The following is a 16,308-nucleotide window of genomic DNA, read 5'->3' as shown; positions in this document are numbered from 1 at the left end:
TCAGTCTACCATTGAATTTTTTATTTTTTTGTGTGTCTTTTTAAGCCACCATGGTGCCTTTTTTTTGGTATGTTCTTCGTTTTGTTACTTTCATAATCCACCCAATTCATACTAACACACACAGAAGACAGAAAACTGGTTTTCCTCTCACAAGTCTTTATTCATCCGCGTAGAAAAAAGACGACAGATCAATAAATGAAACAGCATTTTGCACTCGGTTTTGTCTATACATAAGTGTTTTCATTATCACATCTTTTTAAAGGAAAGATTTTCTAGAAAGAATGAATGGTAGCTTTACTGTTCTTTCAAAAATTGATTTTAAGAAAAAAAAAATACAGAGATAAAGAAACTAAAAAATACACACCAGAGCTCCTTGATTATCATTGATACACAGCAACACAGGAAGGAAAATCAGAAGAGTACAACCAAAAGAAAGAAGGAACGGGTTTCAACACTTAAAGGCTCTATCTAAGTTTCTCCTTTCTTCCTCTCTATCCTCCCTTCTCTTTTATCTGGAAATCTGGCTGTTTAAAAATGATTTTCCATCAAAGTTCCTCCTGCATTTGGGTCTATTAGTGGGCTCAGTGAGAGGCAGTCAGAGAGCAGGGGCTGCTTTCCTGTGGACGTGTTGGTGTTGAGATGCACAGTGAAGCGGTCGGGCTGTTAACAGATCTTCTATGCTTATCTAAGGCCATAAAACTGGACATCCTGAGTCAACAAATGTTTCTCTGCCAACACTTTATCAGCTCCTCTTAAATAATTTAGGTTAACAAACCTGTCTGATTTTCAGTGCTTTAGCTTAATAAAAAAATACAAGTTAAAATGTATTCTGCAATTAATTACTAAATTAATTGAGGCTGCAATTTTAGATAATCCAAAATGTATAGTAATATCTTCCCATTTTATGTGAAATGTAAAGTTGAAACAAGACATTTGTGTAAATGTACTGTATACAAAGACACATCCGTTTTCCCTCAATTTTTCATGCTTTAGGTCAGTTAGGAAAACACCAGATATTCATACAGTATTTGCTAAATGTCTCCATAAATCTTCAACGCTGGATCTAATTTCCAGAGACCTGAAGGTGCAACATTCATCTGTTTAAACAAATATATTTAAGTGTAAACATCAGGGGAATTCCCTGTCAAAATGACTTTCAAGAAGGATATGGGTTCTGCTTCCCAGAGTCCTGAAGTGACATAGGCTGAAAGGCCACTCAGACGAAGAAACCATTACTTTAAAACAAACATAAAAATTACACTTTGCATATGCCCTCAGGAACAATAATGTTAACCTTCTGAGGTCTGAATTTAAAACTGAAGTCACATTTGGATTAAAAGGTTTGATGCTTGCACCATCCTTCTGAGAACAATGGGAGTGGCAGCCATCATGTTGCCTGGGTGGTTTGCTGCAAGAGGACGGTTGGCGCTTCCCAGGTGACTGGAGACTCACAGATTACATAACATATAATCTGCTATTCATGTAAATTCTATGTGTAACAAGGGTAATATTGTTCGGAAATCTTAAAGCAAGATGTCAAGACATCATCCAGAAAGCTTGGGCAAAAGTGCGCATTTTCAATAAACAGTAACCCTAAGCATGTTGCCATAAAATGGCATGAAGACAACAGAGTCCAAGTTTTTTAGTGGTCTTCGCAAAACACTAAAATATTTTGAGAATAGGTCCGAATATTTCACAAATGAAATTGTTAAAAAACATTATTTCCAAATGGAAAAAAGAGAAATGTTTGTAATCTTCTGAATTAGAAAAAGAAAATTAAAAAGAGGCCTAAAAAAACCCTCTTTATTCTGGAATTTCTTAAATATTAAATAACTTTGGCATCACTAACTGACCTGAAACAGATAAATCTTCAAATGATTTACTGTGAGAGAAATTTGTGTCTTTATTTATAAATTCTATGTAAATATCTGGTTTACAGAAACTTAGCATCCTAAGTTTGGAGCTTGGACAGTCATATTGTGTTTTTAATTAAAAATGAAATCCATTGTTTTAAAATTTCTATATTTAGTGTCTGAACATATCTAAGATCACATAAGAAAATATGACGGGGTTGGTTTACTATATCCATGGTTCTATAACTGGTGTCACTTTCAAATGTATTAAAAGTGTGAAGTGTTTGAAGGCCCAAACAGTCCATAAAACTGTTCAAGGTCATTGCTCTATAATGAAATACTACATAAAAAGAGAAATTGGGAATGTTTAAAGAATCAAGAAAAAGTGAAAGTGGCCACTTAAGCTGCACTTCATTTACTTATGAAGTCTGAACTTGCATCTGGAGAAGGCCTCAAACCCAGTGCATCCATGATCCATGTTTGAGCTGCAAGTCAGAAAACTATTAGGCTATACCAATTGTTGTTAGTGTCCACACTAATCAGTGGACAGTAATCAGTGTGGACACTAACTACACACTACTTACTTTTGGCAGTATAAGCTTACACCTATCTAGGCATTTTGTCCATTCAAACACTATTAAATAATGTTCAATAGATAAACTCCTCCCTCTAACCTCCTTATGGCAGCCATTTTGAATTTTGACATCAGTATTGGTGAGAAACTTCAGTTTTTCCCTTTTTGAATTCTGTCTTCAGGGGATCTTTGTGTTTATTTTTCCAACATAGACTGTGGACATTTTTAATTCACACAGTGCTAAAATGTTTTTTTGCCCCTTTTTTCTTGTGAGAAACACAACAAACTGAAAAAGTCCTACTTTATTATGATGTCTCCACAACATTTTTGAAAACTTTGTATTTTGAGAAGTGTGTTTATTTTTAAATTAATATCCAATAGTACTTGATCAACCAACAATACTGGGGGTTTTGTATGATCAACTGTAGAACACATGAATATCAGAATGCAAAATCACATTTAATATAATGGATAGTTTTTATGAGTATGTTCCCCCTCTTTCTTTTTCCTGAATCACAATAAAAACAACAGAAAGAAAACAAATATCTTTAATCAACCCCAAGCTCCATAATGTGAGTAATAAGAGCTCAGTCATTGTAATTTCCTTCACAAAATGATCTGTTGCTCCAAGTTATTGCCAAATAAAAAAAGTTTGGCCTTACTCTTGAAGATAAATGGGTTACTATTATAAGATGCATGATTAGTTTCTTTCATTACTGTGTGAAAGATGATTTAATAATAAGACCAAGCCGAATTAAAAACTGAGTTCATGCTGTTCTTCTTAATTCAGAGTATTTTTTTTGTCTTGTTTGCTTGGAGATTATTTTGCCTTTTGTTTTTCTACCTTCTACCTCGCTTTGTTTTATTTTTTGAAATGTTCTCCGCTCTATAAATCAAACAAAGTTCAATCAAGTTTTTGACAGAATCATGCAGTCTTTTAACGCCCATGTTTGTTGGAAGCAGTGGCCACGCTGCGGGCAAAATTATATCCTTTTTTAAGATGAAGAAGTCACATTATTCCAGTTGTCAGCCCTCTTCCCCTCGATCTTCTTTTCCTTTTGTCCTCTTTTTCGCCTCCTGCCGCTTCATTGGTCACGCGCCCTTTTTTAACTTAACTCCTGTGTCTTTCTTCTCCTTCCTCACTCTCTGCCATAAGCAAGCCACCTCTCAGAGAGACTACATCCCCCCACCCAAACAGCACCCTTTTCTTTTTCCCCTTGTCGTCTTTTATTTTCTTTTCCTCCATCCACCCATCTATCCATCACCCCCTCGCACACACTTTCCCCCTTTTCTTTCCCACTCATTAGTCTACCCATGCTGTGGTTTGTGTCTCCCGTCTCTGTCAGAGCTGTTATCACTGCTGTCAGCTCCTTTGGCGAGAACAAAGTCGTCCTCTGCTCACAGCACCACAAAAGACACGAGACGAATGAAAGGAAAAGAGCTTCAGCTCCAAAAAAAGGAAAACAAAACTAAAAAAGAGGCGGAAAGATGGAAAAATTAAAAGGGGGTGGGGGGAGAAGTAAACCAGAGGAAAGAAGGGAGCAAGGAACACGTCTTTTCATGTCAGCCATGATGCATTGTCATCTGTGGGTTATGACAACCATTGATTTCTCCTTTCTGTCACCCATTTTATCTATACAGCACAGAGCTTACAGTTAGAAGGAAGATATGAGCGCTATCTCTATACACATCAAGTGCCTTTTCCTCGTATTATAAATATATCTCCTGCTAAATCAGCTAAGCCTAGTATATCAACCTCAAATAATTTACCGTGTATTATTATGAGCTGAGAAGAGCAGTACGTTTGAAAGACACTGAGATATCCAAAAGAGGAAACATAACCATTTAGAACAATAAGCAGTGCCGAGAGAAAAGCCTACTGTATTTTGTAGGATACAGCAGAAGAGTATAGTGGGACTCTTACTTCTGTTGCTTATTAACATTGTCCCATCATCATCATCATCATCTACTAACCAAACCAATCAGAATCGAACCATCAGAGGCACAGAGGGTACTTTGGAAACCAAGGGCAAAATGCCACCAGCGAACAGGGCTCTGGTAGCTCAGGGAGTGTGCCCTTTGTCATCACGTGTAGGCATAATCTATGTCGGGGATGCCACCCTCTCTGTAGCCACGATTGGTGCCATAAGTGACATGATGGTGGCTGGCTTGGCTGAGGATAGTGCCATTGAGACTTCCAGCTCCATGGCTGCTCCGGTAGGTCCCATTAGCTTGGGAGGAAGAGGAGGAGGAGGAAGGGAAAATGGTGTGGATGTATGTAACATCCTCCAGCTTAGGCTGCAGTGACTGATGGGCCATAGCTGTCATCTGAAAGCCTGCAGGAGGGCCCCTGATTTCCAGGATGGAAGTGTCTTTCTTGGTGCCTGACTCTACGTAGTCATCATAATGTTTCCCACCCCGACCTCTGCTGTATGAACCCGAGTCCCCAGACATGTAACCTGATCTCTGTCCATACCAGCAGAAGATGGCAAAGATTAGAAGCAAGCTCACTAATGCTGTGGCACCTCCTATAATTCCAGCTAGTGGCAGAGCTGTTAGCTCAGAGTCCTGTCCCTCTTTGTCTGTACCGTCCCCTCCAGAGCTGACATCTCCAGTCTCTATCTGAGCACAGGCTGGAGCTGAGTCTTTACTGTCTATGTCCATGCTGCTAGCTCGAGATGAGCCCATGCTGGATCCCCCAAAAGAGGCCTCCTGTCGCAGTGGCAGAAGGCAGATGAGGTAACGGGAACGTGGAGTGAGCTGGTTAAGGAGGTACTGCCTCTTCTCTCCAGCAACCAAAGTCTCTGTCATTGAGCCCAGAGCCACACTGCTTCCCATTCTTAGCCATGACAGGCGGAAGGAGGGTGCTGGCTGTGGGTACAGCCAACTCACAAGGACACTGTCTGAAGAGAGAGGTTTAACAGTCAACTCAAAGGCCTCTCCAGATACTTGTCCACCTTCCCCTGGAGGCAGGGGCATAATGAGACCTGGCCACTTAGGCCGCAGAGTGAAGAGAGAACCTTGTGTGGGGACCAATAGAGGGGCAGTTGTGGTGGTCCCATGAGGGACTACTTGACTCTCTCCAACATCATCTTCACCTCCTCCATCTTTTTCGACTGGGTTCACCACTTCTCCAGGACTAGAACCTGCTGGGGGGCCTTCACACTGCTCCATTAGTGATGTTAGATCTCTGAGCGACTGGCCCCGTACAGTCTCTGGCCCCTGACAGACAAGGCCTCTGACTGTCACTGCTGAACCACGGCCATGCAGCCAGGAATGAAGCCAGCGAAGGTTGCAACCACAGTTCCAGGGGTTTCCCCGGAGCAACAGTAACTCCAGGCTTTCGGTGTCTCTCAGAATCCCTCGAGGCAGACTGGTTAGATTGTTTCCTGACAGGTCCAACCTTTGTAGGCGCTTCATCCCATCCAGCGTTGCCCTCGGAATATGGGTCATCCCGTTGTCTTGCAAGTGTAGTCGTACCAGGTGAGCTGAAGGCAGGTTGACTGGCGGTGACTGTAGAGCATTCCTGACCAGCGACAACTCTGTCAGGTTAGATAAGCGAGAGAAGGTATCGTCTGCAATCCGTGTGTTGGCCAGCAGGTTTCCGTCCAGGACCAGACGTCGCAGGGAGGAGAGACCACGGAAGGCATGCGTTGGGATGGTGCTGATCCTGTTGTCATCCAGTCGCAACTCTTCCAGTGATGCGGGAAGGCCTGCTGGGATGCTCGACAGGTGATTCCGAGACAGAAACAGCAGTCGTAACCTTGGAGTCCCAGAGAAAGCTCGATCCTGGATGCTAACTGTTGATATTGAGTTATCATCCAGGTGTAAACGTTCTAGTAACGGTAACTTGGCCAAAGCTGATCGCGGTAACGTTCGTATATTATTATCCTGCAAATGAAGCTCCTTTAGGGATGGAGGAAGGTGTATCGGAAACTCATCCAGTTGGTTGGCATATAGGTATATCACTCTTATAGAAGTGCTGCGTTCCAGTGACTGTGGCAGCCCAGCATTGCTCAGGCGGTTGCTCTGCAAGTAGAGGATAGCAGCCGTTAATGGCAGCGGAGGGATTATGCTCAGGCCACGGTCGTTGCAGTAGACAAAGCCCTCATCACAGCGACACACGGAGGGACAAACAATTCCCTCATCTCCCTCGCCTGTCTCCATGGCGATTGCAGCTGCCGCCAGCTCCAGCACTTCAGCCAATAAAGTGAGGACCAGGAGGAGGAGAAAGAGCCAATCACGGAGCTCAGCAAGACTTTCGGCTGCCATGTTGGTGAAAGGTTCCTGACCTGAAGAGAAGGAAAAGCTATATTAATTCAAGGATAGGTCAATCATTCTTAAGCCAAAGGGGTACTGACATATTACATTCAAATAAAATAAAAAAAACCCAGACCAGATGTTGCACGTCACGCTCAGAAGACGTCACTTCAGTTTTCAATTCCCACCTGCTGGCTAAAAGTGAGGCCTTTTAACTCAAGAGTTGAAAGGAGTTGGGAATAGAATAGTCAGATGCCCTGAAGAGAAACTGTCCAGTTCTATATGGGTCAGAGCGTCCAAGTAGAAGACAAAGTGACATTTAGATCCAGTGAGTTCAACGAGGAGTGGGTTGACCGGCGATAAAGATCATAAGAATCGGAGAAAATAAAGAGACAACAGAAATGGAGAAAATTGGACAGTGACAGTTGAAATGGGGGGCAAGAGGGCTTTATTTTCTATGAGGTTAACAGAAATGGAGCGCGTGACACAAAAATGCAATGGAGGATAGATCAGGGAGAAGGAGATTAGATTAATTGGCTGTGGCGCAGTTGATAGATCTGAAAACAAAAGTATCAAAGTTGCTGTGACAGTGTTAGATCTGACCCTGGCAGAAAAGGAGGATAACAACTCAACAAAGAAACATTAATTTCACAGATTTTTGAAGATTTACTCTGATTCATAATGTGTCTGAGGTCATGACCATTCTGTGAACTGTGAACACAAATTAATGACCATACTGAGCAGTAAGTGCACGTAATGTGCAGTCTTTAAATTCTACAACATGTACAATGCACATTTTCATCAAGTGGTTATTGTTCGTAAATTTTTCCAGACACACTTGGAAGTGTGTCTAGGAAGCTTTTATCATTCAGAGAAATATTATTAAAGCACTCTTAAAAACTACTGTCTCACTTACAGATGTAAAACACACACAAAAAAAAAAAAAAATTCAGTTCTTAGGTAAACAAAGCTTTCCAAATGAATCTGGCCTTATCTTAAGAACTACCTCTTACCTTAGGTTAGTTCCCCCCGTTTCATGTTTCCTCCATCTGTTAATAATTACTGCTACTGTGGTTTAATGGAACCTTAAACAGTTACTTTGCGGCTTGTGTGGTTATTACTTATTAATTTTTTACATAGAGCCAACTGTTTCCATTTAAATTAAATGTATTCATTTAAGAATTGGATTAACTAAGGCTGTCTTTCATATATTCAATGATCTACAAGATTTAAAATTCAGAAACCGTTGAAATAGTTTCAACGGTTTTGTTCCTCCTCCCCCCCAAAAAAAATATTTAGATTGAAATTTAATAGCATAAATGTTTACAATTCAAGTAATATAGTGTCTTTGCTTTCCAATTCAGTGCAACTATATGTGCAGTTGGAGCGATGTACAGTAACAAATTTGTTGGAATTACATTTTAAGCAATAAACCCTTTGTCTTCAGCTAGCCTGCGGCTGGAAAATGTGCCCTGATGATTACAGGGCTGACATGATTTGACAGCACATTTGATAAACAAATCCTCCAAAGGCAAGTTTCTTTTCTGCCCCCCTTCTGTATACGTACATGTGTGTTCGTGTGTGAACTCTGTGCTCGATGCAAAATTGCCCTTCGGCTGCAGTCAAAATTCATGCAAAGCAAACAAGAGATGGCGACAATAGAAGAAATGAAGAGGTTGGAAGGGGGTGAGGAGACAGATGGAGACTTGGACAGTCAGTCATGGGAGGAGAGGGGAAATGAGTTTCTGGCAGTGAAGACTGAAGTCGGTATCAGCTGAGTTCGCTGCAGCAAGAAGAATGGATCCAAACCCTGACTGGGTGTTGTTTTTTTCTGGTAGATAGGTGTAAAAATAGCTGTGTTTGGTACTTTTATATGCCTCTGTTGCATGTCTCTGTGAAAATGTGACAGAGATCTGTATCTACAACAACCAGCTTCTGTCTCTGCCTGACACAGTATTAGATACATCAGGGCGAAAAAGTGTCTGTGTCACAGAATTTGGCATTAACCCTGTCTTCACTTTCTCTGTTCATAATCTTATTTTTAGCTCAAATCTGTGTTTGGAAGACAGAAAAAGTACAACAGATATACACAGGCACATAAAGGGAGTGTAAAGGTAGGAGCTGAGACCAGATTGGGATGCTCTATGAATATCAACTAGCATATGTTTCAGTGCCACAACATCTCCACTTCCCTCTCATAAATATCCTCTTGGCACAAGCTTGTTTGTGTGTTTTCGCCCACATGCCAAGGTTTCCAATCGACATGTTGCTTTAATGATCTTCAGATTTTCTGTCCTACGCCATCCCTTATTCGATCTCTTGCTGTCTCGCCTCTCTGCTTCTTTCTCTTTTACACCATCTTCCTCTCTCGTCCGCACACCTTCCCTTTATGACTTGTCATTATATCCACTTTAAGGTTTGTTTACAGAACTATCCTTGTCCTCTTCCACTGTCTCTATTTTCTTCTAATCCTCTTTTATCGTTTCCTCTCCAGTTGTTTGTTGATTCCTGCACACTGAGATTGGATCAATCAGAAGGGGTTTAGTCTCCCTGCCTACAACTCCTCAGCTCGTCTCCTCTCTTCCTTAGTAACAGAGATCTGGATGCACCAGACCACCTCCTTTGCTTACTTCTACTCCCTCATCCTCTTTCTCACTCCTCAGCCTCATCTTTATTGTAGAGATGGACTGATCAGAGATTCTGTGTCTCCAATTTTGCAAATTTTGACATACAGAAACTGATTTTAGTGGATTCACCTTAAGAAATATAAGTCAAGCTTTCAAAGTATATTTTCTCTACTGTATAGATTTTTTCTAATTCAAGTGTGTGGAAATAAAATGTTTGTCTAATATACTAATGCAATAAAATCCTAAAGGTTTGGGATGGAAGTTTCTGTACAAATAAAACCAACTAAAGAGAACAGAATATCTACTTTTTTCTTTTACATTACAGATTATAGCAAATTAAACAAGTATCACCAGATACTTGTTTAATTTTTGCAAGATCCATTCAAAGTAAACGAGTTGCGTCTAGCTTCAAATTTGAGCAGATTTAGTGCCATATAGAGCTGTGAAAAAGTATAACAGCATTTCAAGGGGACAAAAATGTTACGTCTACAAACATGGTGATTGTAGTGTGATCTGTGGTGTTGCTTTGTTTCCTCCAGTTTTGGACAACTTGCTGAAATCTATTATATCATGACTTCTGCTGTCGGATCATCAGTTCCTTCCATCACGTTTAAACAAACTTGTGTTTTGTAGCGTGTTAATAAAAATTTCCCAAAGTCAGTCTTTAAATGCTTAAAAACAAAACACCAAAAAAAAAAAAAGGTTTGGGGTAGCCTATTTAGGGTCCATACCTAAATTCTACCGAGATGTGAAACAGGCTGTTGGTTCTAAAACCCTTTCATTTGGCTGGATTAAAACAAAGTTCAAACAAAATTTTCTTCACTCTTTGCCAGCTATCGCAAACATTTCATGGCAGGTTTTACTATAAGGAGCGCGAAAATCAGTTTTCACAATGGGCCGGGTTGGTTTGCATTTGTGTTCTATAATAAATTAAATTTTCACTTGAAACCTGCATTTTTGCATTTAGTCAGGAAATCTTTTCACTAATACTGACAAAGAGTTCTACACTGAAGACAGTTTAGGTGTGGCGTATTTAATGATGGCAGAAAAGAGATCTACCAGTGATAGGATTAGTGGATTGTATAATCAACCAGTTTCTTGGCGCACCTCAATTTTTTGACTTAATGTGTGCAGACCAACATGCCCCACAGTTAAAACAGGTTCTAGGAAAGGTCATCCTTGAAGCACTGAGCCTTTGTGTGTCTTTGTATTTTTTTTTCTTATCATGCAGCAGAAACGACCCGTAGGTGTAGTGAATCTCAATGTGATGAAAGCACAGCAAAGACGTGTGTGTAAAAGGTCTGATCGACCCAGAGTGTGATTGCCGAGGGCTTTCTAACCTGCTCAGTCTCTGTCTTTCACGTCCGCCGCAGCTTTGTTTTTCCTGTATCGGGGATTTGTGGAGAGGAGTATTAGAGTGTCTGTGCGTGTGATTGAGGATGCTGCTTTGGATCTCTCTGTGTTAGCACAGTTTCACAGTCTTCTTTGAATCGCTCAGATGTGTAGCCTCTTTCCTTTGGGCTGTTGAATCTTCCTCAGCTTGGGTGAATGATGATAGGGATGATGATAGCCTGTTCTCCAGGGCTCCACAAGTAGCAATATCAGCATGGCTCAAAGCCTCCACAGCGTCCACATTTGTGTGTGTTGGATGGGTGTTAGTCCTCCTGCCAAGCTTGTTCTCTCTTTCTGGTTATGGAGCTTTCAGGCCTGCCAACTTAAGTCATCTTCATTGAGTGACCAGAGGTTTAATTCTGAAACAAACCCTCCCCTCCACACCCAAATGCTACAGTCGGGCAGGCAGGCAGTCAGAAGATGGCTGGAAGCTTAAGGGTCCTTCTTGGAAGTCAAAAGCAATCCTGGATCCTCATGCAAGCACTAGGTCATGCTAAAATAGTACAGTACCATGTCACACTCGCTTTGAAGATGCAGGTTGTAATTTTAATTGATGCGCAGCGGGGAGAGAGATGAGAACAAGCAGCAAATAGTCCTCATAGGAGAAAATCTGATCTCTTGTTTAGGTTTTACAAGCACAATGATAATTACTTAAATGTCACAGTTTGATGATAACAATAGTTAAGATGTTAAGAGGATATGATGAACAGAGCTTCTTCCGCTGTCCCTCAGTTTAGTCCAACTATCCTTTTAGTTTACACAATCATCTGAAAATTCAGTGAATATTCACTTCTGTATTCAATCCACCTGGAGCAGCGCAGGTATGGAGCTCCAATGAGGAGTTCTACTGCAGTCTCTTTAAAATCCTTCACGTTAGCAGTTCAGCCGCTGGTTGGGATGGTCGTCAATCATCTGAAAAGACAAAGCAGATTGGAAACAGATGTTAGAAGAGCAAGGAAACAAGCCTGAAAAAAGTATTTATTTGTTTTATGCTTCACTAGTATTTTATTGCCGCTGTTATTTAGCTATGGATTTATTTAATCCATTTATTTTAACAATAATATGATATGAATATTTGAAAACAATGTTAGTGGTAATAATAAAAATCAGAAATACTTATAACTTTGTAAATATACACCTACATTAACAAAAAAATGAACTGTTCAACTTGATACAAACACAAACCATCTCTGACTTATTTCAGATTTTTTCATATTAACTTAATTCAAATTCATGTCTTTGATAAGCTTTCCATACATAAGCTTAAGTTTTGCTTGTTTTATTTTATTTTTGCCAGGTAAGGGAGTTTGGTTGATTATCTGGTCTTGTGTTATTTACACCAGCATTACTATTGTTCAAGCCCACCCAAGCTGACTTTGGGCCAGAGGTGAGGGCACAAGCAGCATCGATAAAAAGTCTATCATTCAGCTACAGTCAATTAAATATCACTGATTAGCTTCTTAAATGACCCATAAAAACCATTATCCACCTGGCAGAACAAAGCTTTATTGCTGGGCATCATTGATTTATTTACAGAAAGGCCTGCACCGTGTTTTACTTTTAAACTTTTGTCACCGCTGACTAGTGAGCCCTGTCCCCACCTGTGTCTCACTGCATGACAAGGTCATGTTTGCTGCACAGCCACATCCCCAGTATTCGCTGTTCTGGTAAATCAGTTATGACCTGGAAGAGGTGGGTAGAGGGTGAGCTGAACCAATGCAGGCTATAGATTCATAGGAGAGGTCTAAACTTTTTTGGGTTTTTTTCTCTCAAAAATCAATAATGGTCCTGTGTAAACACTCCTGTCTGTTTAGTTTTGTAAATAAATAATAGAACATTTTCTGAAGAAAACTTAGATACCAGGAAAGGCCTGGCCAGTTCTTCAGATTAAAAGAATTTGGTTGCCAGCTCAGTTCACTGAAACTGAACTATTTAAGTTTCAGTAAACTGAACTGAAGTTGAAGCCTTTGGTCCGCATATGTGCACATAATCGTTGAACTGCAGTCTGTACAACACCGTTGTCTTTCCGGCAGAGTCTAATCCAAAAATGGTGATGTGAAGGACTGGAAGAATGACATGTTGGAGGAAAGCTTCGGCTGTTCAGACAGTCCATTCCCCATCTTTCTACATCGGGAGGAACTGGAAGTAATCCTCACAGGCGTTTATAGTCCGAAAAGGCAGCAGGAATTATCTCTCAGTGCGAGAGTCCTCTGTGGATAAAATGTTAATCCAGGTGTTTCCAATATGTTGACTTCTACTGTCAGGTTCCTTGAATTAAGACCAGAGAGGACATCTATCTGACTTTTTATCTGGAGATCAAGGTCTCAGACTCTTGAGGAGGAATGAAGAGCCAGAGAATTAAAGTTACTTAAGGTTCAGTGGGAAGTTGCCGAAGTGGGCTGGCGTTGGTCCACTGAGTTCAAAATCAGTGCCATCGTCTGTCAGGTGATGTCAGTGCAACTTGTGCTTCCCTCTGCTGATGGGCTTAATGGGGATCCTGGTTTCATTTCCCAGCTAAACTTGAAACCTGCCTTCACTGCCAAAAGTACCAAGCCCTGCTTTAGTTACCATAGCTTCACTGTATGTTAACAGACAAAAAACTGGCCTGACCTGAACCGTATAGAAGAACTATGGGGTCAAGAAGAAGCAATGATGCAGAAAAGCTGAAGGGACCTATTAAATTAGCCTGGGATTCCTTAACACCTCAGCAGATCCCTGGACTGCATTTATGCAGTAATTTATGCAAAAGGAGTCCTGACCAACCATAGAATAGGTATAATGGACACACTTAGAGTAGACTGGCATATGGCATTTCCTGTGCCACTAGTTTTTGATTTACTAAAATAAAGTAACGCCTGGATGGTGTTCTAAATTATTGCTGCTGTAGAAACCATTATAGTTTTTAAATTCTGATACTGGAGTTTGGATGCTATCACTAAGCTAAATAATTTTTTTTTTCTTTTCCAGTTTCAGTTTGTTTTTTTAAATACCAGCTTTGTTTTAAGCAACGCCAAGATATAATGTTGAGTTTCACTGTTGGCACAATATGGAGAACTAAAATGACTAAATAATTATCCCCCTGAGAATGGTTTTACCTTTTAAAATTAAGTACATTGTGAAAATGCTTTTTGAAGGTCAACACTGCATATGTACAGCATTACGCTCCCAGCGGACAACAAACCTCCCATTAAGCAAACGCCATGTTTTATGTTGGTCCTTTACTTTTTTTCCTTTCACACAAAGCTGAGGATCTTTTATTAACCACCACTCACTAAGTGCCTGTATCTTATGAGCAAAATGAAACCCCTGGTGAACACTGGTTTTATAAATATAAGGTTTTCATCAGGCTCACACAGAGTACACAGAGATAGATTCATCAGAAGCCATTAACTACTCTGCTGCTCACATTCGTCTGTTCACTTCATCTCACAGTAAGTAGACTACAAAGCCAACTGGGAGATTTTCATCCAGTTTGCAAAAACGCAAACGAAAACAAATAAAACTGTCCTCATTTTCCTTTCTGAAGGACACATGATGAAGCCGAGAAGGATTTGTTTAACAGACTAGAGACAGAGCCTGTGTGTGTGTTCATGAAGGGTGCTTAATGCCTAAACTGAACGCCTGACAGTGTAAATTCAAGGTGACGGTATGTGTGTGCATTTTTGTTTTACATTCAGCAGCATCACTGGTTAAACAGATGGGAAAGAATGCATTTTACTGGGTGCAGTTTATAGAAAGCGGTTATGTAGTGATATAAATCGTCCTATTCATAAAAACAGCAGCAATGTGATATCCGGTTCGTGGATTCTAAACTGATTTCTATGTGCAGAGTGAAGCTGAAATATGTAATGAAAGCAGATTCATTTGGGACAGAAGACTAAACATAGTTTGAAAAATGTTATTTGCATAGAAAGAACATAGTGGGGAGTGGAGCTAAGCGTAAAGAGAAGCAGCATTCAGCTTCTATGCGCCACAAATCTGGAACAGACTTCCAGAAAACTGCAAAACAACTGAAACTCTGAGTTTCTTTGAATCAAGACTAAAATGTTGCCTGTTTATAGTTGCTTTGAAATCATAATAAATGGAACGTTGACCAACATGTTTGATGTGTGTTGATGGTTTTGATAATGCCATTCATTAAAATGTAATTTTTGTTGCCGATTTCCCATTTGCTGACTGTATGGCATATTTTGTGGCTTTTTTATGTGTTTTTATTATGTAAATCTTTTTGGACTGCCTTGAACTGAAATATTCCATACAAACATACTTGATTGATTAAAGAAATTACCTAATCATACTTCCAAGAATATAAAAGCTATCTCAAACATAGAATGATGCATAGCTCATAAAAGAATAAAGAATAAATGTACTGCTGAAAGTTTATAAAGCAGAAGAAAAAGGATTTTTTTTAAAAACCCCAAACATCTGTCTGTACTTCATTATTTGAAACCATATTAATGTTTGCTACTTGCCTAATTATCAACCACTAGCATCAAAACAGAGCATAAACAAGCCAGTGGTAGCCTAACTTTAAGTCAAATGGTTCACATAAAAGCAGAATAGGCAAGAGAAATATGCAAGTTTGTTGAAGACACTCTTATCTGTCCGGTTAGATTTATATGTTGAAACAAAACTCCTCTTGGTTCAAAATATCTGTCGCTGTCAAGAAATACTGAGACTGCATGCATTAGATTAGCAATGATAAATTAGTTAATTGGGATGCAGTCACAATACAAATGTAGACCATGAAGAAGGCTGCTGACACATAGGCTTTTTAATGCACTTTAAAGCTGTAGTTCTCAAACCTATACATGGCATTAATTTAATGTAATGACTCAGATCAGTATCAGTGAAATGTATTGTAATTGGGACAGCCCTAATGAAAACCATTGTCAGAGAAAATAAAATTATCCTCGAATTAACAACAGTGCTTTTCAAAGAACCAGAGCTTCTTTCTCTCTATGGTTAGTTTACGGAGGATTGAGCTGAAGTGTTAAGTTACTGTGATCTGATTGTTCAACATGTTATTTTTAGGAAACCAAAACATGTTCCTCTGCTGTTTAAAGAGGTAATCTCTCCTGGTAAACCTTGATCCCTAATATGCTGCAATGCTTCCCAGTGATGATAGTTTATTTGAACAACATCAAGCCCCAATCTGTATGTGCAAACAACAAGATTACTTCATTGAGGAAGACTGCAATTGCTAAGCTAAGATGTCTGTAGGCATGATCTTAAACCAGATCAAAATAATTTTCACATTAAAAGGAAAAACGTAAGAAAAGCTTTGCGAGAATAGTAAAAGCTCAGATTTTCCAAACTCTAAATCTCTAAAAGTTTTTTTTTAAATGATGCACCAGAATGGAAAACACACTCCTCTATTAATATTTTTTTATGTTTTTGTTTACATTGAACTGTATTTGAACTGGAGCTGTATTCAAGCAGCTTTAAAAATGGAGTTCTAAAGCTGAATTAAAGTCTATAATTTACCATTGTTAGTTGTGTATAAAAAGCTGCGGTCACCTTGAATATTAAGAGCAGTTAGTTTAAAACAACCTCCTGTAATATAATTTGCTCTGAGGTCCAACCTTTCTTTCACCCTTCG

At 39.7% G+C, this 16,308-nt stretch overlaps 2 protein-coding genes across 5 annotated transcripts in view; one reads left to right on the top strand and one right to left on the bottom strand.

Annotated features, from left to right (window-relative positions):
* macrod1 (mono-ADP ribosylhydrolase 1) overlaps window positions 1–16,308 on the top strand; it is a 168,760-nt gene that overhangs the window by 25,429 nt on the left and 127,023 nt on the right. The gene's annotated exons all lie outside the window — the stretch shown is intronic.
* flrt1b (fibronectin leucine rich transmembrane protein 1b) overlaps window positions 146–16,308 on the bottom strand; it is a 51,509-nt gene continuing 35,346 nt past the window's right edge. For 2 of the 3 annotated variants that reach the window (XM_055034151.1, XM_055034152.1), the window contains exons 2-3: window positions 10,655–11,618; window positions 146–6,719 (exon numbers count right to left, since the gene is read on the bottom strand). In XM_055034151.1, coding sequence (XP_054890126.1) covers window positions 4,513–6,699 — 2,187 coding nt within the window. In that variant the 5' untranslated portion in view covers window positions 6,700–6,719; window positions 10,655–11,618 and the 3' untranslated portion in view covers window positions 146–4,512. The remainder of the gene's footprint in view (window positions 6,720–10,654; window positions 11,619–16,308) is intronic. The other variant, XM_055034153.1, reaches the window with a different exon arrangement.

Source organism: Poeciliopsis prolifica, unplaced genomic scaffold (genome assembly GCF_027474105.1).
Source record: "Poeciliopsis prolifica strain line A6 unplaced genomic scaffold, Auburn_PproV2 SCAFFOLD009, whole genome shotgun sequence".
Taxonomy (NCBI): domain Eukaryota; kingdom Metazoa; phylum Chordata; class Actinopteri; order Cyprinodontiformes; family Poeciliidae; genus Poeciliopsis; species Poeciliopsis prolifica.
The sequence above is the reverse complement of the archived record's forward strand: the minus strand, read 5'-3'. Positions and strand labels throughout refer to the sequence as shown.